Raw genomic sequence first — 19,420 nt, 5'->3', positions numbered from 1 at the left:
CTGAATTTACCATATTTAATTATAAAAGAAGTAACATAAAATCATTGTGTTTAGTGTAACAATACCAAAAAAATCGAAACCATGGGACGCGGTTGTATAACACGGCCCGTAAAATTATATTAACATTGTAAACAATTAAGTAGCTTTAATTTAGTTTTATGATAAATTAAGTTTGAATATTCTTCCTTCATACTCCACTTCGTAAGGCTTATTACATTGACAAGAACATCGACAGTGCTGTGTTCGTTGGATTGTTCCACTCAATTCAATTCGGTCAAAATTGTTATTAGGCGGTAATTGGCAAGACTTTTCAATGTCAGGCAGCACAGACTTGAGGAAGCTTTCGTGTTTGTGAATGTCGGTGAAAGTAGCCCATGTGTGGGTGTTGCACATGTTCTCCGTGGTGGGGGATGTGGACACCACGCCGCGCAGGAAGGCCAGCTCGAGGAGCTGCCATTTCGCTTGGAAGACCAGCCCGCCGCCGCTGTCGCCGCGACACACCGCCGTGCCTGCACAAAACAAGCAAGCAACTCATTGTTGTACTCCGGTTTATACAGCGTCTCCATGTGTTTATTAAGGATTTATGGAAACTGAATGCAATGAATGGTAAAATATGACACAGTCCAGGTGATATCTCCTTACCTTGGCAGTAGGTAAGAGCCAGATTACGGTGCTTCTACCATAATTACGAGACATGGAGATACTGGGTTTAAATGACATTATAGCTAGCAGTTATTTGGTATTTTCAACCTTTAAAAAATGGAGGACGTTATCAATTCGACGTGTATTTTTTTTGCCAGTGTAGTGCCAAGAAGTAGATCTAAGGTTATGATACAACTTATTGATAGTTGTGATACTTAACATGAGCCAACCATCTTGCTTAGCCTGGTAGCTTGAACACCCATATTTTTGGTTCGATTGCCACGTTTTAACATTTCTCAATAAAGAGGTCGTTCACAGGTTTTTACCAAAAAGGTAGTTTGGCAAAGATGGCTGCAATTACTTAAATGTCTAGGACAGTGTAAATAAAGGCATCGTTGTAATATTAAATACCATTGTCGTATCCGGCGCAGATCTTGTCCCCGGTGATGGAGCTCCTAAAGCCCACCGGGCTTTCTTCGATACACGTTTCGATAGAGACGATCGGCAGGGTGGCGCCCTGAAGCACTTGAGATGCCGGCGAGTTCTCCCCCGTCAGACCCCAGCCTACGATCTACATGGGAACACTCGTAAATAACTCAAACTTAAGCTGACTTTTAAGAGCTCATTCTCAGCTGAGTCGGAGCTGTTACATAAACACAATTTATTTGTCAAAAAATATTAAATAGTGACTATCTTAAGGTGCCGACCTTATTTTGATAGCTTCTCATCAGATATCGTACTTGACAGCGAAACTGAATTAGCTCATACTGAGTCAGTAGGCTCATAGCCCCGTACCTTGCCCAATTGCCCTTCGCTCAGTTGTGCCTCCCGTAAATCAGGATCAAAGTTGACGCAAGCCGGAGACACAAATGCATGTGTGATAAGCTCCTTGACGAGTATCACAACTGCGATATCGTCTTGGAAATTCGCCACGCTGCCTTGGTAGCGTGGTGGGATCTTTATATCCAATACCTGCGAAGATTATACATATAACACATGTCGCTAAATTTTTATATTCATGAGCATGGAGAGAAACTGTCATGAGATAATAAAGCTTATTCGCAAGCTTGTAAATAATATTTTAGGATTAGTACTGGCGGTAGCTATGCGAGATATTGGCTAGGTTACCACCGCATTGTCTATTTGTTGCTAAGCAACATTGTGCATTACTTTTGTATTTCCGTTTAAAGGACATTGCAGTCAGCAAGCATTATTCATGACTAAACATCTTGTCTCAGGGTACTGAACGTTTTGTAATACGATGTTTTGTAATTCAAAGTACGATCGGGAGAGTTAATGAGCAGTCGTGATGATTACGATCAGACGACTAGCTCGCGCCTTAGTCGTCACACCTTTGTACATAAACGCAACTTAATAAAAGGGAAATATTATATTCGGAAAATAGTGTCCAGAGATTCTCTGATATCTTACATCAGAATGTTGACGTGTTGAATCTTGCAAATTATTCCACGGCCGGTAAATTTTGCCGGCACCCACGGCGTACTGAGATGCAGGAGGAATGTGTCGGTCCAGGGTGAAGCAATGTGCGGCTGGAAATACAAGAACGAACGCTGAATATCCAAGTTTGCTGATGTCAAGTCTTGCGAGGAAATGCGTTTTTAATTTCTTTAGTTTCCCAATGATTTATTCAGAAGATGTAACAATTATTTTAAATCATTATCCAACCTCGCTTTGTCGTAGGGTAATGACGATGTGGCGTGCTTAGTATCATTCGAATTACAAGGAATCCAGATGAATTAAACAAAAAGAAGTACCGAACAGGTTCGGCAGGTACGGCGAACTTACATAATATGGCCGTGCCCATGAGATGGGGAACAAGATTATTGTCATATTGGACCAAAACTGTACCCGGCAGTGGTGAAGGGTGAAATATTCCAACAGGAACACAACTTATAGGTACTACTAATAACCATAAATGCGGTCTGCAAATGATCAATAGATTTAATATAAATTACGAAAGAGAAGTCGTCAGGCATCAGGTTATATGGAGCTTTAGTCATTGATATCCAGGTATTACTGAGGTCCATCAGTGCCTGCTGTTTGTCAGGTTACCTCGTCTCCCAAGGGTATAAAACACACTATATTATAAATATAATAATAATAATATCAGCCCTGTATTATATACTTGCCAACTGCTGAGCACGGGCCTCCTCTACTACTGAGAGGGATTCGGCATTAGTCCACCACGCTGGCCTAGTGCGGATTGGTAGACTTCACACACCTTCGAAATTCCTATAGAGAACTACTCAGATGTGCAGGTTTCCTCACGATGTTTTCCTTCACCGTTAAAGCGAACGATAAATTCACAAAGAATACACACAGGATTTTTAGAAAAATCAGAGGTGTGTGCCCTTGGGATTTGAACCTGCGGACATTGGTCTTGGCAGTCCGTTCCACACCCAACTAAGCTATCGCCGCTTTCTATATTATGCTAACAATAAATATGGCTTACCCTCATCGACTTAAATAACTACCTGATATGACAGCGCGCTTCGAGACGATCGTCCCGCCGCAGATCTGCATGTAAGGTTTTGTGGTCTTCGTGTACAGCCCGGCGTGCCACGGGTACGTATCAGGCGTTTTCACGCGGAAGCCACCACTCATGATAGGTAATATATCAGGTACCTTTATGGCTTGGTCTGAAAAACAATAACTACTCATGCGATAGGTCTCTTTAGGTTGCATTTCGGGGAAGGTGTGATTGTTTTATCTACCTTTTTATCAAGCAGCTGTGTTTAGGCGCTGTCTACAGGTTTTTTGAGACAAAATAAGGGATGAGCTGAGTCAATAATTGAAGTGCGGGTGGGGGGGGGGGGGAGCTAGGTCGTTTTCTGATACGTCCCCCCCCCCGCCCCCCGATAGTTAGTACAAAGGTGGGACTTGTGGGGAATTGCTGAGAAAATTGGGAGTGAATTTGGAAGGAGCAAGAATAGCCTCAAAATGATCTTAAAAAAAAATAACAAACAGAATACTAGAGATTTTATGAAATCAATACTGAAGGGATACTATTTGTAATGTATACCTAGACAGTGGAGACCTGTTTAACGACGTGAGGCCCCGGAAGAAGTAAAAAATGCTCTCCGATTTTAATAAGAGCGTGAGTATTTCAAAAAGGGCCCTCTAAGACACCACGCGAGGCCTCTATAAGTGTGAGTGCTCGGGGGCTCGCCCGATTTGCCATCCCCTAAGGCCGCTAATGGGCATAGATGTAACTTTAAAATCTCGTACATTGGTAAATCTTTGAATTTACCAATAACCATTGGTGAATTTTAGTTGTAGGAGTGAAACAAAGTAATTATTTTTTAATAATTTATTTGAATTCTCTAATTATCATTTAAGTTCATCAGTGCGCTGGAGCACATTTATCAACAAAAACATTAAATTGTAACTTCAAAATGTAGGTACTGGGATTTTCATATTAAATTTTTGTTTGTTTGTTTGTTTTGTTTTTGTGTGTGTTTGTACAATAAAGAGTAAAATAAATAAATATTTTGAATACATCAGTGTTTACTCTGGAACTGTTATATGTTACGAACTTTTCGTATACAGTCACACACAAAAGTTGTTGAACAAATTCCAACATCTATAAACCTTCAAACTTAAAACAGCAAAGTAAGCTTTATTTTAGATTAAAAAAAAAGATTCAAGTTAATTTGTAAAAGCGTTATGATGTTTTGAATTTGTTCAGCTACTTTTGTAACTGCCCACAGTGCGTGTTTATAGTTGATATTAACCGAGTCTGTAGTAAAAATAAGATTTACTAACTGGTGTAATAAGTTCGATTGTTTTATTCGAGCACGGCAGTGTGACCCAGCTGCATCTGGTGGTAGATAAGTGAAGTGGTGTCCAATAGGATATCGACTGACGAGAGCTGATTACCCGTCGCTAGTCGACACAATTATGCAGGCCTGTTCGAACCGAATGTACACTGGCTGACCCTAGAACGCGACACACTTACGAGAGCCACTATTTATAAAAACCCACCTGCACACATCATCAACACAACACTCAATATAACCCCAGCCTGGACCCACATGTCGATCGGTTCTGACTTGCGCGAGGATCACTAGGGACTGATGCAAGGAACGCTGTCGAGCTGCATATTTATTGCACTGCCTGTCTTATAAAACTGGACTTTCCAGACGATATTATCTGCCGCACATAAACATCGGTCATTGATACCGACCGCGTGGTCGGATCATTAGTGTGGATCTTGTTGGAAAATGATAAAAGATTGAGTTCAAAAATAAAAGCCGGAAAAATAGATCCTATTGACATCAATAAACGATATGAAATGGATCAATCAATCAAAACCCAACACAAAAACACCACTAAATAGTATCGGAAAACGCAAATTCGTTTACGTGGACTGTCGTCCAAGTCGTATTTATTTCAGTTATTTTGGTTTTTAAACCAAACTACTGATATAATTTTAAAAACATATCAATTGATCTCGGATCTCAGTCATTTACTAACCAATTTGGAAAATTATTTTTCTATTTGAAAGGATATATACTTCCAGATTGGTCCCATAGAAATATTTTCAAATGCGGTTCAGTAGTTTCATTTTAAAAACGATATAACTGTAATAAGTATGTGGTCCAAGTAAACGACATGGCGAATTTTGATTTCCTATGATTTTTTCATTGCCATTTTATTATTTAGACGCAGGTACAACAGTTTTTAAATTTATTGCGACATTCAACATGGCGTCATTGTTATTGTCTACATCGGCAGGACCTACATAATAATTCTATGTGCGTATCTCATTATGTTCGTAGACTATAATATCGAGCACATATAAAAAAATAATTTTAACAAAAAATTAAAACGCCTTCAAAAACCACTCAAAACCGAAAAATAATTTCACATAACAGGTATATATTGGATACCAATTTTTGAGTCGGTGCCTTGAGAGGTGAAACGGTGGTGAGAATTTTCCAAATCGGTTCATAAATGAGCGAGTTCTGAAGTAACAACATACAAAAAAAAAAAAAAAAAATATTCACGTCGAATTGATAACCTCCTCCTTTTTTGAAGTCGGTTAAAAATATTGGTGCTTTTATTATATCCGTAAAACAAATTTGTGAGCTGATTTAGAACAACTCCTGCGTCCCCAATATTTGGAAACATTTCCTTTACCTTAGCTTGCCAATATATTTCTTTATATACTTTATAATGAATTTCAATAGGTCATTTATATTGTACCTAATTGCCATGAATATGGCCTCTGCACCTTAGTCAGCCGGATTAAACAACCGATTTAAATAAGGAGTATTAGTCAATTCTTCGTATTTTATACTTAATGACTAGTTTAGTGAAAGAAACATACGAACTGTCATAAAGTTCACAACAGGATCCCTAATCGGTCCCCTTTTATTTTATTCCGTAAAAAGTAATACCTCAAAAATAATTCGTATTGCTGTATTTCCTCCATAAGTATAGACAGAGAGCGTACTTGCAAGGTGTATAAACCCGAACTAGAGTAATGTATCTAAAAGGGGCCTCTACGTGTTGGATCCATGTCCCCACGCAAGCCTTCCAAAAGGACCGGTCTTTATGCCGTGATTTTCCGCATTCGCATAAGTATGGACCAACACGCTGCTTTTTACATCGAGATTGATAGAGTGCGTTTGCACGATGTAAGTAAATAAATCAATAAATAATAACGTGTTTATTAATTAGCTTGATAATGCTATGCAGTTTATTGTGTCAATACAAAGGGTCAATAACAAAATCAATAAGCCATTACGACTGTAAACAAACATAGCCGCGTCATAAGTTCTCTTTAAATGATCACGCTCGTGCCACTCGATTCTCCATTCGATTTTTTGAGATTTTTTTATTGCTTTGAATGACGAGACGAGCTTGCCGTTCGCTTGATGGTAAGCGATACGACCGCCCATAAACAGTAGAAATACCATCCAACAACTTAAATTAGAGAGTATTGTTTGGTATTCCATTGCGCTCGCTATTCTGAGACATGAGATGTTAAGTCATATATGTCCAGTGGTTACACTAGCGGCAAGAATATTGATGATTATTCTTTTAGATCCTGGTAAAATTATGATAAACATTAAAGTCTATTCCTTTAAAAATTGGATCGGCTTGGTATAGCGTTTCAGCGTTTCGTCTAACTGCTCCGCATCAGGCTGATGATCTTTGCGGAATGGTGGCGACTAAACAGGTAGAAGTTATTTTTTCTTATACACTTTTAAGGGCACACAAGACTTCTCTATATCCGGCACGTGGGCCTTCACGAAGTGCTCGTGACGTAGCAGGTGGGTGAAGGTGGCCCAAGTGTAGATGTTGCACGACTTGTCTGAAGTGGGGGCGGTGGAAGTCACGCCGTGGAGAAACATATTTAACTCAAAACACGGCGGATCGACGTTCGCACATTTCACCATGCCGGGTATGGTCAGTCCGCCGCCGCTGTCGCCGTGACACACCGCTGTGCCTGGAGAAACGTGACATAGAGAATGTGAGAAAGTACAAAAATATTATCAATACTACTGGGCTTTAAGTTACACAATATATAATATGAATCGAATAATTGGCTCATGTTATATGAGGATTGCCAGTAACTAACTAAACGTTTAAGTTTAATGGAAATTATATTCTCACGTATTTAACCAATATTTTACCATTGGTATATCCGGCGCAGATCTTGTCCCCGGTGATGGCGCTCCTGAAGCTCACTGGGCTCTCCTCTATACACTTGTCGATGGGAACGATCGGGAGCTCAGCGGCTTGAAGCACCTCAGACGGCAAGGAGTTCTCGCCCGTCAGACCCCAGCCCACGATCTACATCCGGGTGATAGACGAAAGTATTAGCCAGCCGACATGTAGTGTGTGAACTGCATATCATGGTAATGATTAAGAATGAAATGATTTTAATACATCTACATTTATGGCTTCGAAGTGGCCTAGTTGGGAGGGAACAGACTGCCGATACGAATATCTGTAGGTTTGAAACCCAAGGGCACGCACCTCTGCCTTTTTAAAGTTATGTGTGTATTCTTTGTGAATTATCATTTGCTTAACGGTGAAGGAAAAAATCGTGAACTAATTTATTACTGTTTTTATTTTCTCACCCACACATCCTCTACAACTCCCGTGAGCCAGAATTAGTAATGCGCCGCATTTTATAATATTGCGCGGTGAAGTTCGCCCAGTCATAGGGAACATTAATCGGTGTTTATCCCGCAACGAAATTAATCAAATACAAAGATAGGGAGGAGTTGGAAATATGAATTGTCCACTTCCCTCCATAGCGAAGCGGGAGACAAAATAATTACCAATGGACGCATTTTAACCGCAAATATATGGACTTATTGTTTCTGTAGATTTAACTGAAGCCAGTGATTTACACGACACTTTGCCCAACAGCACACCGATTCGATCATCGCATTATGAAATACCGATAACGGCTCGGCTTCAACGATTCGCGTCAGCACCAACGCCAACCGGGTCATCTCCTTGTTTGGATTTAACTGATTTCCTATCGGATGCAATTGTATGAAGTTTATTTATATTAATGAAACTCTGTTAGTGCAAAGAAGATCTTTCTATTGAAGGAACATCGCTTACACTGCCCATGTTTCCCTCCAGCTGATTTTTGTCATAATCAGGATTGAAGTTGAGGCAAGCTGGTCGTACGAACTCGTTGTACGTGAACGCCTTGTTGAGGAAAAGTATGGCGATGTCCTCTTGGAAGTTCCCCACATGTCCTTGGTATCGCGGCGGGATCTCGATTGCATCCACCTGCAGATATGAAATGACAATGAATTTTTGGATTTTAAAAGCCCTCAATAATCATTATCATCGTTTTATTTCCCCCTACCTGCCGAACTGAGATGGTTACTTTATTTTAACTTATGCTAATTTAAAATATCCGTAGCTATATGTATAAATGAACTTAGGTGTTATTTAGAAATAATAATAATTCTTATAAATTGTTTTGACGTAGGTATCATTTGGGTATCATAAGTGCAACTTTTTTCGCTTATGTGATAAATACTTTTTTATTTAATTTTTACTTAATAAATCTGATAAATTTCTTTGTATAAAGTAATGAAATTATGTTGATGTGAAATTAGTTGAATTAATTTGTAAGTACTTTATTTTGACGTCTAGTTTGTTTTCTAGCTTTAATTTACCAATGTTCTTTATTTGCACAAAAAAGGTGGTAATCCATAACGTAAAATCTGGTGTATTAATATTGAAAGATTATGGTAATCTATCAGCGACATAGGAGAAATGTGAAATAACTCTGTTTTGTGCTCACGTCGGATTTCTGAGCTTCTACGTCGTTCGGGTCGTCCCATGATCGAAAGATTTTTCCAGCGGCTACGGCGAAGAGAGACGCCTTGGGTTTCATTCTGTCCTGTGTGAGGCAATGTGCAGCTGTAACAAGATGAATGAATGAATTCCTCCTGGCCGAATTTCCGACACGGCGGTCAATCTCAACGGAAATCAGCCAGCTCATGCATGAGATATTATAGTGCACAACAGTGGCGAAGGGTGAAATTTTTTCGAAGGGCGTCAGTTAGGATATCGGGGGCAATTTAATGGAAAACAAAAACGAAGACAACGAATTAGTCTTGAATCTAAGTCGACACACATTGACATGCCTACTAAATTACCTATTATGCGTAAATAATTCAAACATCCATAAAATCGAACAATAAACGTAGATAATTCTCCTTCCATTAATCACAAATATAAGTACCTGCGTATTAATTTGTTATAACAGCAAACAAAAGTAAGTATTCAAATTATAACCACACTACGTAGGTACCTAAGATTATCTGTTTATTTTTAATATAAACTGTAAGTAAATGTAATTTCTCCTTATAGAAATAGGTATCACGATCGCCAAACAGACCAACAGTTTAAATGCACCTACATGATAAACTTATATAATTTTCAATTTAAATAATCAAAAAAGGTTATTCATTAATTTTTGCTTGTATCGTGGTGATATTTTAAATTCAGTAAAATATAATATTTATTTTCTTCTAACAAACATTTTGCGTCTGAAATCAAAAACTTTCAGATCTACTTTAAATATTTAACCATCTAAATACTAATATGTGAAATCACATACTAATAATATACTTACGTAAAGGTAGACATTAACTGATCACAAAGTAGTTAGTTATTTCCATTATAATACAATTTTATTTGTAGTTTCTAAATAAACAAAGCGCTGGTAGCTAAATGTCACAGAACTATCAAAAAATAAAATGAATATGACAATTTACAAACACCGCAACTTGGTAGTATAATAAATTATGACGTTTGAAGGACGTAAAAAGCGACAACTATACAAAGTCGGTTAACGTGAAGCCGAACTAGCTCGGGTTACCTTTGCCCATATCTTCCGCGCGATTTCGACTAACACTGGCATAGAAAGTCATAGAAAGTGCTGCCATCTATATTAAAAAAGATACTACGAAATTAAGCCGCTTGACAGCGGGTTACCTTTGCCTGTGGCGTCACAATAGGGGACCGGCCTATGCTTGATTTTGTATATTATTCTATATGTAATGGTTAATAATACTAAAAAGAAGCACTCCTGCGAAAACTGCATAAATATTGGTTAAAAAATGAGCGAGTAATTCATATTTAAAATATTATAATGTGTGCAGAAGTGGGCGCGATGTGGGGATATCGCTTCATCTCTTTCTTTTGCACGTGTCGTAATTCCCGATGACGTCACATGTGGGTATTTCGTCTCTTTTCTGTTTCTTGTTAATTATCCCTTCTACCGAAATTCAAAGGCTTATAACTTGCTGATTTTTTAACGGATTTCAATATTTCCTTCTGTGTTATAATTTATATTATTTAAATATTTGATAATAGTAAAGAACAAAAATGAGTCCGGTACCCTATTTCACTTTGGTAACGGAATTTCTGGGGAACTAAATACGAGGTGCGCCATCTAATGTTGTTTAAAATAAGTAATCGATATCGATTAAATTTAATAAACATCGGGCTAATGGCCGATAGATGTCATTATTAAGTTATCATTAATTAATAATTTAAGCTATTATAATTATTGTTCATTGTCTGATATGTTTTAAATTTAAAGGAGAATGCCCATTTTTGTATGAGAGTTGGGCTACGCTTGCGTCTGTACAAAACCTTCACAAAACTATGGGGAATATATCCTAATTTTTATACAAATTGAAAACAATTAGATATTCGATGGGAGTTCGGAGTAATCAGAATTTTTATAGCGCGGTTATTTTGAGGTTAAGTATGGACTGCAATAATGTAAGGTAGAAAGTACCTATGTGCCTGATTAAGTTAAATATTGCAGTACCTACTGGTTATTGCTATAAGCGATTAGTGGACGGTCTTTTCACCTAGCTTTAATCGCCCTCATAAGCAACTGATAGGTACTAAAATATCTGATAAGACGAAACTCCAATAAAACTTCTAACATAGAATGGCGGAATATTAGTTTTTTCACGGAGCATACATATGTTACCTGACCTTTTGTGTATATGTTTTTCTGACTTACGACTTATTCTATTACATGGATTACCTAATCTTTATTTCCACCTACCATTATCTCACTCCAATATGGCGTCAACACATATTGTAGAATAGATCCAGCTTAGTTTTTATGGCCGGCCTTATGCCTGACGCCAACCCTATTTGGAGGATTCCGATCCCAGGCACTCATGTTAAAAATACCGAGATAAAATGTTGCTTGGCCTGGAAATCGAACCCAGGAACTCATTTCACAGCCTTATTAGGCTAATAGTTAATTATCATAGGGAAAGAAAAATAAAACCAGAAATACGAAATCCGATGCATATTTTTATACTTAGTCTGGCCATAAATACTGTTACACTTAATTATAAAAAAATATTACATTTGAATTTCGAATCTGTCATTTTTATACGATTGTTCATTGTGTTTTCTCATTTTGGCGCCAATACATTGTAAAATATTTTGCGATATTAAAATGGTGTGGGGTGATAAAGAGAACCGAATCGCTGTGATAGCATTACACAAAGTAGGTATGGAGCCAAATGCAATTTTTAAAACTCTCCATACACTTGGTATTAGTAAAATGTTTGTGTACCGGGCTATTAATAGGTACAATGAGACCTCCTCTGTTTGTGACAGAAAAGGATCTGGCCGTCCACGTAGTGTTCGTACGAAAAAGGTGGTCAAAGCAGTAAGGGAAAGAATTCGAAGAAATCCTGTCCGAAAGCAAAAGATTTTATCTCGGGAAATGAAGATAGCACCTAGAACCATGTCGCGTATTTTAAAAGATGACTTAGGACTTGCAGCCTATAAGAGACGCACTGGCCGTTTCTTAACTGATAATTTAAAGAAGAATAGGGTGGTAAAATCGAAACAACTACTGAAGCGGTACGCAAAGGGAGGTCACAGAAAAATTTTGTTTACGGATGAGAAAATTTTTACAATTGAGCAACATTTTAACAAACAAAATGACCGTATTTATGCTCAAAGCTCTAAGGAAGCTTCCCAATTAGTCGACAGAGTGCAACGTGGACATTATCCGACTTCAGTGATGGTTTGGTGGGGTGTTAGCTATGAAGGAGTGACTGAGCCATATTTTTGTGAAAAAGGTATCAAAACATCGGCACAAGTGTATCAAGATACCATTCTTGAGAAGGTAGTTAAGCCCCTTAACATCACCATGTTCAATAACCAAGTATGGTCCTTCCAGCAAGACTCGGCGCCGGGTCATAAAGCTCGGTCCACGCAGTCTTGGTTGGAATCGAACGTTTCGGACTTCATCAGAGCTGAAGACTGGCCGTCGTCTAGTCCCGATCTTAATCCGCTGGATTATGATTTGTGGTCAGTTTTAGAGAGTACAGCTTGCTCTAAACGCCATGATAATTTGGAGTCCCTAAAACAATCTATACGATTGGCAGTGAAGAATTTTCCCATGGAAAGAGTGCGTGCTTCTATTGATAACTGGCCTCATCGTTTAAAGGACTGTATTGCAGCCAATGGAGACCACTTCGAATAAGCTTTTATATTTTTAATTGTTTTATATTTATGTATTAAACTGACACACTGTAAAAGTAATAAATGTTATTTGCAGTTAACAATTTTCTTTTTTCTTTATTACAATATTTATGGCAAGACTAGGTATAGATGTATATTTTTAATAGAGGTATGTATATATTCTTGGCATCCCAAAATAAAAAGAAGAATTTGATATAGCTGCAGCACATTTATATATACTCCTGAAGTGAGTGAATGACTTCTTGCATCGCTGGTCGGGTCATGTCATGTTGTTGTCTGTGAACCTCTCTATTAGCTGATCTCCAGCAGGCAGCACAAACTCATTCCAGCCTTGAAACCTAAAATATAATGTAGAAGTTGAGTAAACATGTTCAGATTATTATTATTGTTAAACTGTTTTCTTTAACTTTGGCAAAATATTTCTCACATTGTGGCTATGTTAATAATAATCTACATAACTTACAAACTGGACAGCTCGTCCAAGGAATATACTTATCTTTGCTGTGGCGCCGCAAAGGTGCAGTCAATACAGCGCCGGGATATGCCGTCTCGGTTAACCGTCCTGGGTCCAGGCTCTAAACGACATTGTGTTGCTTACTAAAAGCCTTCCGTCTCAAAGTTCGAAACGCACACTATACACGTTGTTTTTTAAAAGACTATTTTTCGACTCAACATTAAAATACATAAGAAAAACACTCCGATCTTTAGTAAGATAAAATATATTAAAATATTTTAATGATTTCACATTCAAACAAATCTGTAGTGCCAAATGTCATTAATTTCAGTTGCCAGTGTAATAAAAATCTGTACCCATATATTCATTAATTAAAAATAAAATCCAGACATATTTTAGCCGACTATTATATTTCTGTCAATGCAAGTACAAGTCGCTATTTGTTTGTTTTTGGAACAATTAATATTTTCTCTTTTTTTACCCGCTATTTGGAGTTTGGTCATAATTATTAAGTAAAATATATTATTTTATAACAATATATTTGAGATGAATAATATATTTAATACATATATTATTAAATATATTATTAAATTATCAAGTACGGGCACATTTATTGTACATAATATTTACTTTTTTATTCCATTTAAAAGGGAATTTGTTATGAATTGGTATCAATTCGCCACATTGGCAGTACATTATCCGGTGTTTCATTTGCAACAATTAAACAACTTTTTTTTTTCATATCTTTTAAACCCCCATTCGCTTATGACTGAAATAAATACAAATGAATTAATAATTAAAATGATGATTTTTCGTGAATATTTGGTTAAGACGCATGACTGACGCAAAGATAGCCTGGTTTTGGGCATTGTCCTTTACCTATTAAATATATTGTTTAGTATCATCGAAAACCTAAAAGGGAAGCCGGTGGGAATCGGCTTGTATGGACGCTTCGCCACTGGTGCACAAGTGTGTGCGCAATACATAGGTGTACTCTCTATTTCTTCACTCTCATAGTCCAGTGAGACGGCATTCCGACATGACCGGTGAGAGATCAGGCACATCATCAGAGGGTTTGCGTGCTTTCAGAGGCACGGGGTATCCCACCGCTAATCTGCGAATGGGATACTGAAGTCCCTAAACCTAGCGACTGCAGAGGCCAAGTAGAGAATAAGGAAGGAAATAGGGATAGACAGAGTCGGGGAAGGATGGCAACACTCTAAGATGGGATGAGGGGAAATGAAAGTGTAGTTTCAACAAAGAGGAGTAAACAAGGAGAGAACCACGAGTCACACAAGTAAATTTGTGATTAGGGCTGCCGACAAATGTGCCCCCGTGCATGGTCGTGCATTCCTTGTGAAGACCCATGGCACAAGGATTGCCTCAGAAATGAGGAGGGAGGTGTTAAACAGGGTTAGGTAGATAATTAGTGCCCCACATCTCGCTGAGCATTTAGTTTTTACCGTCTAATGCTGCAATAGAGCGATACTGTATCGCCCTATCGAGCATAGCTTCAGATAAGTACTACTTAAAGGATTTGAATACTACTGGTAAATATATCGATAACTGAATAAATATGGAACGCAATATTGCCTAATGCATATTGTATGTATATTGCACAGTCAGCCAAAAAAGGAGCTGAACAAATTCAAAGTTTTAAATCACCTTTAGACTGTTGTGTTCGTATCAAAAAATTATTTGTCCTTACTAAAACGAACTTCAAAGGTTTATGTGTAACGTTTTGAGATTTTTAATTTGTACACCAACTTGTGTGGTTGACTCGCACAGATTAAACGCTGCATTAGTCAATATATTATTTCAATTGATTTATGTTAATTCGTATATAATATAACATAAAATGTAATAAATATTATATTTTATTTGTTGTACATAATATTACTCTATTGTATGCTTACCCGTCAAAACTACATTGTTAGCGATAATGGTGCCTCCGCATATTTGCATGTAAGGGTCCTTAGTCTTCGTGTACAGCCCCGCGTGCCACGGAGCCTTATTTAGGTATACATCCTTGGTTGAGTTTGTTTCCTTTGTATCATTTGTAGCATCATTTGTGGTATCATTTGTAGCCAGTATATCATCTGTAGCCGGTGTATCATTTGTAGCCTGTGTAGAATTTATAACCGCTTCTCTATTCTTTATATCATCTTTAATAATTGTGACCTCTGTTTTTTTATTTCTTGAAGTGAGACCCGCGGTTCTTGCATGTCCGTAACTTAAATTATTTGTAATAATATCAAATAGGCTCACTCTTCTTCTATTTGTAATCCAAGATCCCAGTGCCCCCAGACCTGATTTTAATAAAGATATATTAGATTACATTGCACTAGTTTATTATAAACTAGCTATTGCTTGCGACTTGACCCGCGTTAAAATGATTTTTCGGGATAAATATTTTCTCGGGATACAAAGTAGCGTATAGCACTCAGTAATGTAGCCATTATTGAAAACAATACCAAAATCGGTTTAACAGTTCCTGAAATTAGCGCGTTTAAACAAAAAAAAACTCTTCAGCTTTTATATGTATATCAGTATAGATCAAATGTTTTTGTAGTTATCTGTATGTCAATGAGAAACACAAATGATGATGTCGGTATTGTGAAATATGAGGCCAGTTTAATGTTGTTCGACTAACAACAACAATAAACTCGACTCATAAACTGTAAAAAAGGTTACATTAAAAAGTGATTTGCTGTGAATATAAGTGTTGCCTTGAATAAATTGAACTGTTATTACAGATATTCACTTATGATGGAATTAAGCATAGTCATGGTTGATAGCTTGAAAGCGGTGCCTATTTACAAATATCGTGTACCAAAGATTCGTTAATATCTTCTCAACTACGTTAAAGAAGCAAAGTTGCTTTTTAGATATTACTTATGTCTTATAGAATACTAGGTGTTACTCACGGCTTCGCCTGCGTTAAAAGTTTTTGTAGCCGACTTCAAAAAAGGAGGCGTTTATCGTCGGTTTACTGCAAGAACTCATTAACTGACAAATACAAAAGTATGAAATAAGCTACTTTTAGTTTTGGTTATATTGTTTTCCCTATATCATCTAAGATATGATTATGTTTAAAAAAAGCAAAACACTATTATATTGTTAAATATTTTTATTCTTAAAATCGAGTGAGTATGTTAAATTAATAAGTAATATTTAAAAAAAATAAAAAATTATAACCTTAATGACTTCTTGCCACTGGGCTTTTGCTGGAGGTTTGAATTAAGTATTTCTTAAAATACAGGTCTATTTTAAGAAATATGTACTTTTTGAACGGAAAAAAATTATAAATCAGTTTCGAAAGTTAACAAAATTATCTTTATCATTAAAAGATATAAATTTAATTATTTGAATTAAAAACACACTTAATTTAATTGAAAAATCAAACCGTTGTTTGGTAAAGAAAATTACTTGCATGAAGATTTGTCTATAAAAATATATAGTTATAAAAAAATACGTCTAATGAATCCTCATCTATTGCAATTTTCTAATGTTGTACAGAGCGTTCGTTTTATACTGTCTATTGTGGATGGCAATAAATTCTAGTTGGAGAAAATATACAAATTTTAAGCCTTGGATATAAAATGAATGCGTTGTAATATAACTAACAAAAATTGTAACACAAATTCGTTTGCCTACTACCTTACCTACCTCCTAGCACGGTGTTCAAAACTCGGACCTACCTAAAATATAGCTGGCTAACGAAGTGTCGAGAAAGAAAACATACATTATTTCAAAACTAAGACTTTATTTAAATTTTACAATGTGACTTAAAGATTTTAATGGAACCAACAGTCCTATTAATGTAATTATCAACTTTATGCTGGAGTAATAATTTCCAAATTTGAACAGCTAGATATAAGTCAAGACGATGTTCTAGGCATTATAAACGGTTCTTTATTTTTGCCGTTAGTGAGTTCTGCAAGTAAACTGACGGTATGCTTGGTATCCTTTGTATCCAGTGTAGAATTTTTACCCGTTTCTATATTCTTTATATCCTCTGTTTTTGTATATATTGAAGGTTCACCCCCGGTTCCCGAATTACCGCCAATTAAATAAGATGGCAATAAATCATATGGCACACTACTTCTTGTATTTCTGATCCGAGATCCCAGAGCTCCCAGACCTGATATTAATAAAAATATATTAGATTACATTGCACTAGTTTATTACTTTATTATAAACTAGCTAATGCTCGCGACTTCGACTGCGTTAAAAGCCTTTTTTAATTGACTTCAAAAAAAGGAGGAGGTTATCAATTCGATGTGTATGTTTTTAATGTTATTAGGTAACCCTCATAACTCGGTCATTCATGAAGTATTTTTTTTTTCAAAATTGCTTCAGTAATTTGGTTTTAAACTAAAATAATTATAAGTCGTCGAAATTGCGAATGTCGCTTTCTTGTGTCGTTTTTTTGTTATGTTTTTGAGTTGGATTTAGTAGAGACTACTTCTTACAATAAAAATTGCAAATTTTTCTTATAAATAAAATTGCGAGTTAAGCTACATAAATGAATACACGAAAAGAATGTTTAATTTTAATTAGGCAATGACTCCAAAATTTTTAACCAGTATATTAGTAGGTAATGGTAATTTTTTTTAGTTTTTATTGGTATACCTAGTTTTTCCGCTATATAAATTCGTCGAGTACTGTACTGACTTATAGCATCACATCGATATATGTATATGTACTACAATACAATAAATATGTTCCAAACATTCACTGAGTTCAACTGAATTGAACCGTTATCCATTCAAACTGGTGTTAGTATGGTCAATATTGATGCTTGTGGCTGTATACGGAGTGCGCTCATAATATAAAAACGCTAGTCTAAGTGCAAACTTGGATGTTACTAAAAATATTAGTGAAATAAGTAAAATTATTAGTTATTTAAGTGAACAAATAGATTATGACAGTGACGTTTTGGTTGCCATTTTAATTCAGATTTTGAACAAATAGTTTATACGGACGTTCGTGTCTATGGAATATACGTCAATGCAGTAACCATATTTAAGACGCCAGCGACATCTAGTAAAAAAATAAAAAATAAACATTTCCGACGGGAACACCGGAAATTATCAGAATTAAAAGTAGTCTATGTATTATTTGTTGCACCTGAAATAGCTTATTTACCCCTGCGGGGGTAATTACTTCCAGCTTAGGAACCTAGGGATTAGGCCTTAGTCCTTCACGAGGGCCTAGTGCGGACTGGCACACTTCATACAACTTATAAGTACCCTCAAAGTTATTTTAGAGAACCTTAAATACGGAGGTTTCCTCACGATAACTTCCCTCACCGTTAAAGCATACGATAATTCACACAGAATACACACATAAGTATTAGAAAAGTCAGATGTGCGCGCCTTTGGTTTTTGCATCTGCAGACATTCGTCTCGGCAGTCCATTCCACTCCTAACAAGGCTATCGCTGCTTTCATCACAATGCGCATGCGGCGAATATCTGACTTTTCTTTGAAAAACAACTGTTGACCGCACGTTTTCTTCATCTCTATCATAAAAGAACTTGAAAGCTGCATAGTAAAGCAATCTATTGCATGTTTGTGGTATGCCGTACTCAAACTTATTATGCTGGCTACAAAGACCTGTTTTTTATGTTGCTGTGGGCTATAACGTAAAATCATTAACCTAATTAATTTTTAATCTTCATTTATAATGTTATAATAAAAACATTCACAATGAACTGAATATTAGTCAAATCTTTTAAAACAAATTTGGTGTTCACTCCTCAGTATTCCACCAAACACATTTTTACACATTAAATATTATGAAAATTAATAGTTACTTACCGAAATACAATACAATTAAAAATATAAATGACAATCTCATTATGTTAAAGTTTCGATATGTTCAAAGTAAAATCCACTGACACAATAAACACAGTCTCGTCGCGTCATTTTATATATTTGGCTGACCTGTCAAAAACACAAAAATACTAATATTATTAATAACATATCCGTCTTCAAAATGTTAGTTGTGAGATCTTGATAGCACGTAAAGTACCTTCATCAGCCATATTAAGTACTAGCTTTTGTCCGCGGCTCCGCCCGCGTGACAAAGGTTTTCCGGGCTAAAGACTTCTACTATAAAAGTCACGCTATATATTTTCCCGGGATAGAAAGTTTTTAATGTTCTTCGCAGGGTCTCAAACTATTTTCAAACCAAATTTCATGTAAATCAGATGGGTAATTTTGGAGTTTAAAGCGCCACACAGGCATACAGATGCAGCGGGGGACTTTGTTTTATA

The 19,420-nt window shown here is 36.5% G+C and overlaps 2 protein-coding genes across 4 annotated transcripts; both read right to left on the bottom strand.

The window, feature by feature from the left end:
• Position 1: 1 nt before the first annotated feature.
• On the bottom strand, positions 2-6,093 carry LOC115453920 (clotting factor C). 3 transcript variants are annotated; one of them, XM_030182647.2, is made up of 6 exons: positions 4,429-6,093; positions 3,138-3,302; positions 2,074-2,192; positions 1,438-1,614; positions 1,054-1,213; positions 2-509 (listed from the first exon to the last, which is right to left on the bottom strand). In XM_030182647.2, the coding sequence occupies exons 2-6, from the start codon at positions 3,265-3,267 to the stop codon at positions 157-159; spliced, it is 939 nt and encodes a 312-aa protein (XP_030038507.1). In that variant the 5' UTR covers positions 3,268-3,302; positions 4,429-6,093; the 3' UTR covers positions 2-156. The 3 variants fall into 3 exon arrangements, with proteins under 3 accessions (XP_030038507.1, XP_030038508.1, XP_030038505.1); XM_030182648.2 differs by having other exon boundaries at positions 3,138-3,316; positions 4,648-6,093; XM_030182645.2 differs by having other exon boundaries at positions 4,648-6,093.
• A 229-nt stretch (positions 6,094-6,322) lies between these two features.
• LOC115453921 (chymotrypsin-like elastase family member 1) lies at positions 6,323-19,066 on the bottom strand. The gene is made up of 7 exons (XM_037443670.1): positions 18,963-19,066; positions 17,133-17,282; positions 15,055-15,447; positions 8,951-9,069; positions 8,254-8,427; positions 7,308-7,467; positions 6,323-7,120 (listed from the first exon to the last, which is right to left on the bottom strand). Exons 1-7 carry the CDS (start codon positions 19,000-19,002, stop codon positions 6,858-6,860), a joined length of 1,299 nt encoding a protein of 432 aa, XP_037299567.1. The 5' UTR covers positions 19,003-19,066; the 3' UTR covers positions 6,323-6,857.
• Between the last annotated feature and the right edge of the window lie 354 nt (positions 19,067-19,420).

The sequence above is a fragment of the Manduca sexta genome, chromosome 26 (assembly GCF_014839805.1).
Source record: "Manduca sexta isolate Smith_Timp_Sample1 chromosome 26, JHU_Msex_v1.0, whole genome shotgun sequence".
Taxonomy (NCBI): domain Eukaryota; kingdom Metazoa; phylum Arthropoda; class Insecta; order Lepidoptera; family Sphingidae; genus Manduca; species Manduca sexta.
This window is presented reverse-complemented; position numbering and strand designations above follow the sequence as displayed.

Excerpts from the sequence above, each read along its gene's own strand:
- LOC115453921 (XM_037443670.1), bottom strand. The coding sequence starts at position 19,002 with ATGAGATTGTCATTTATATTTTTAATTGTATTGTATTTCG. Across the intron at positions 15,448-17,132 it reads TATAAAGAATATAGAAACGG|GTCTGGGGGCACTGGGATCT; the intron begins GTAAAAATTCTA and ends TATTAAAATCAG. Across the intron at positions 8,428-8,950 it reads TAGAAGCTCAGAAATCCGAC|GTGGATGCAATCGAGATCCC; the intron begins GTGAGCACAAAA and ends TCATATCTGCAG.
- LOC115453920 (XM_030182645.2), bottom strand. The coding sequence starts at position 4,699 with ATGTGGGTCCAGGCTGGGGTTATATTGAGTGTTGTGTTGATGATGTGT. Across the intron at positions 1,615-2,073 it reads CAACACGTCAACATTCTGAT|GTATTGGATATAAAGATCCC; the intron begins GTAAGATATCAG and ends TAATCTTCGCAG. Across the intron at positions 1,214-1,437 it reads GCGAAGGGCAATTGGGCAAG|ATCGTAGGCTGGGGTCTGAC; the intron begins GTACGGGGCTAT and ends GTTCCCATGTAG.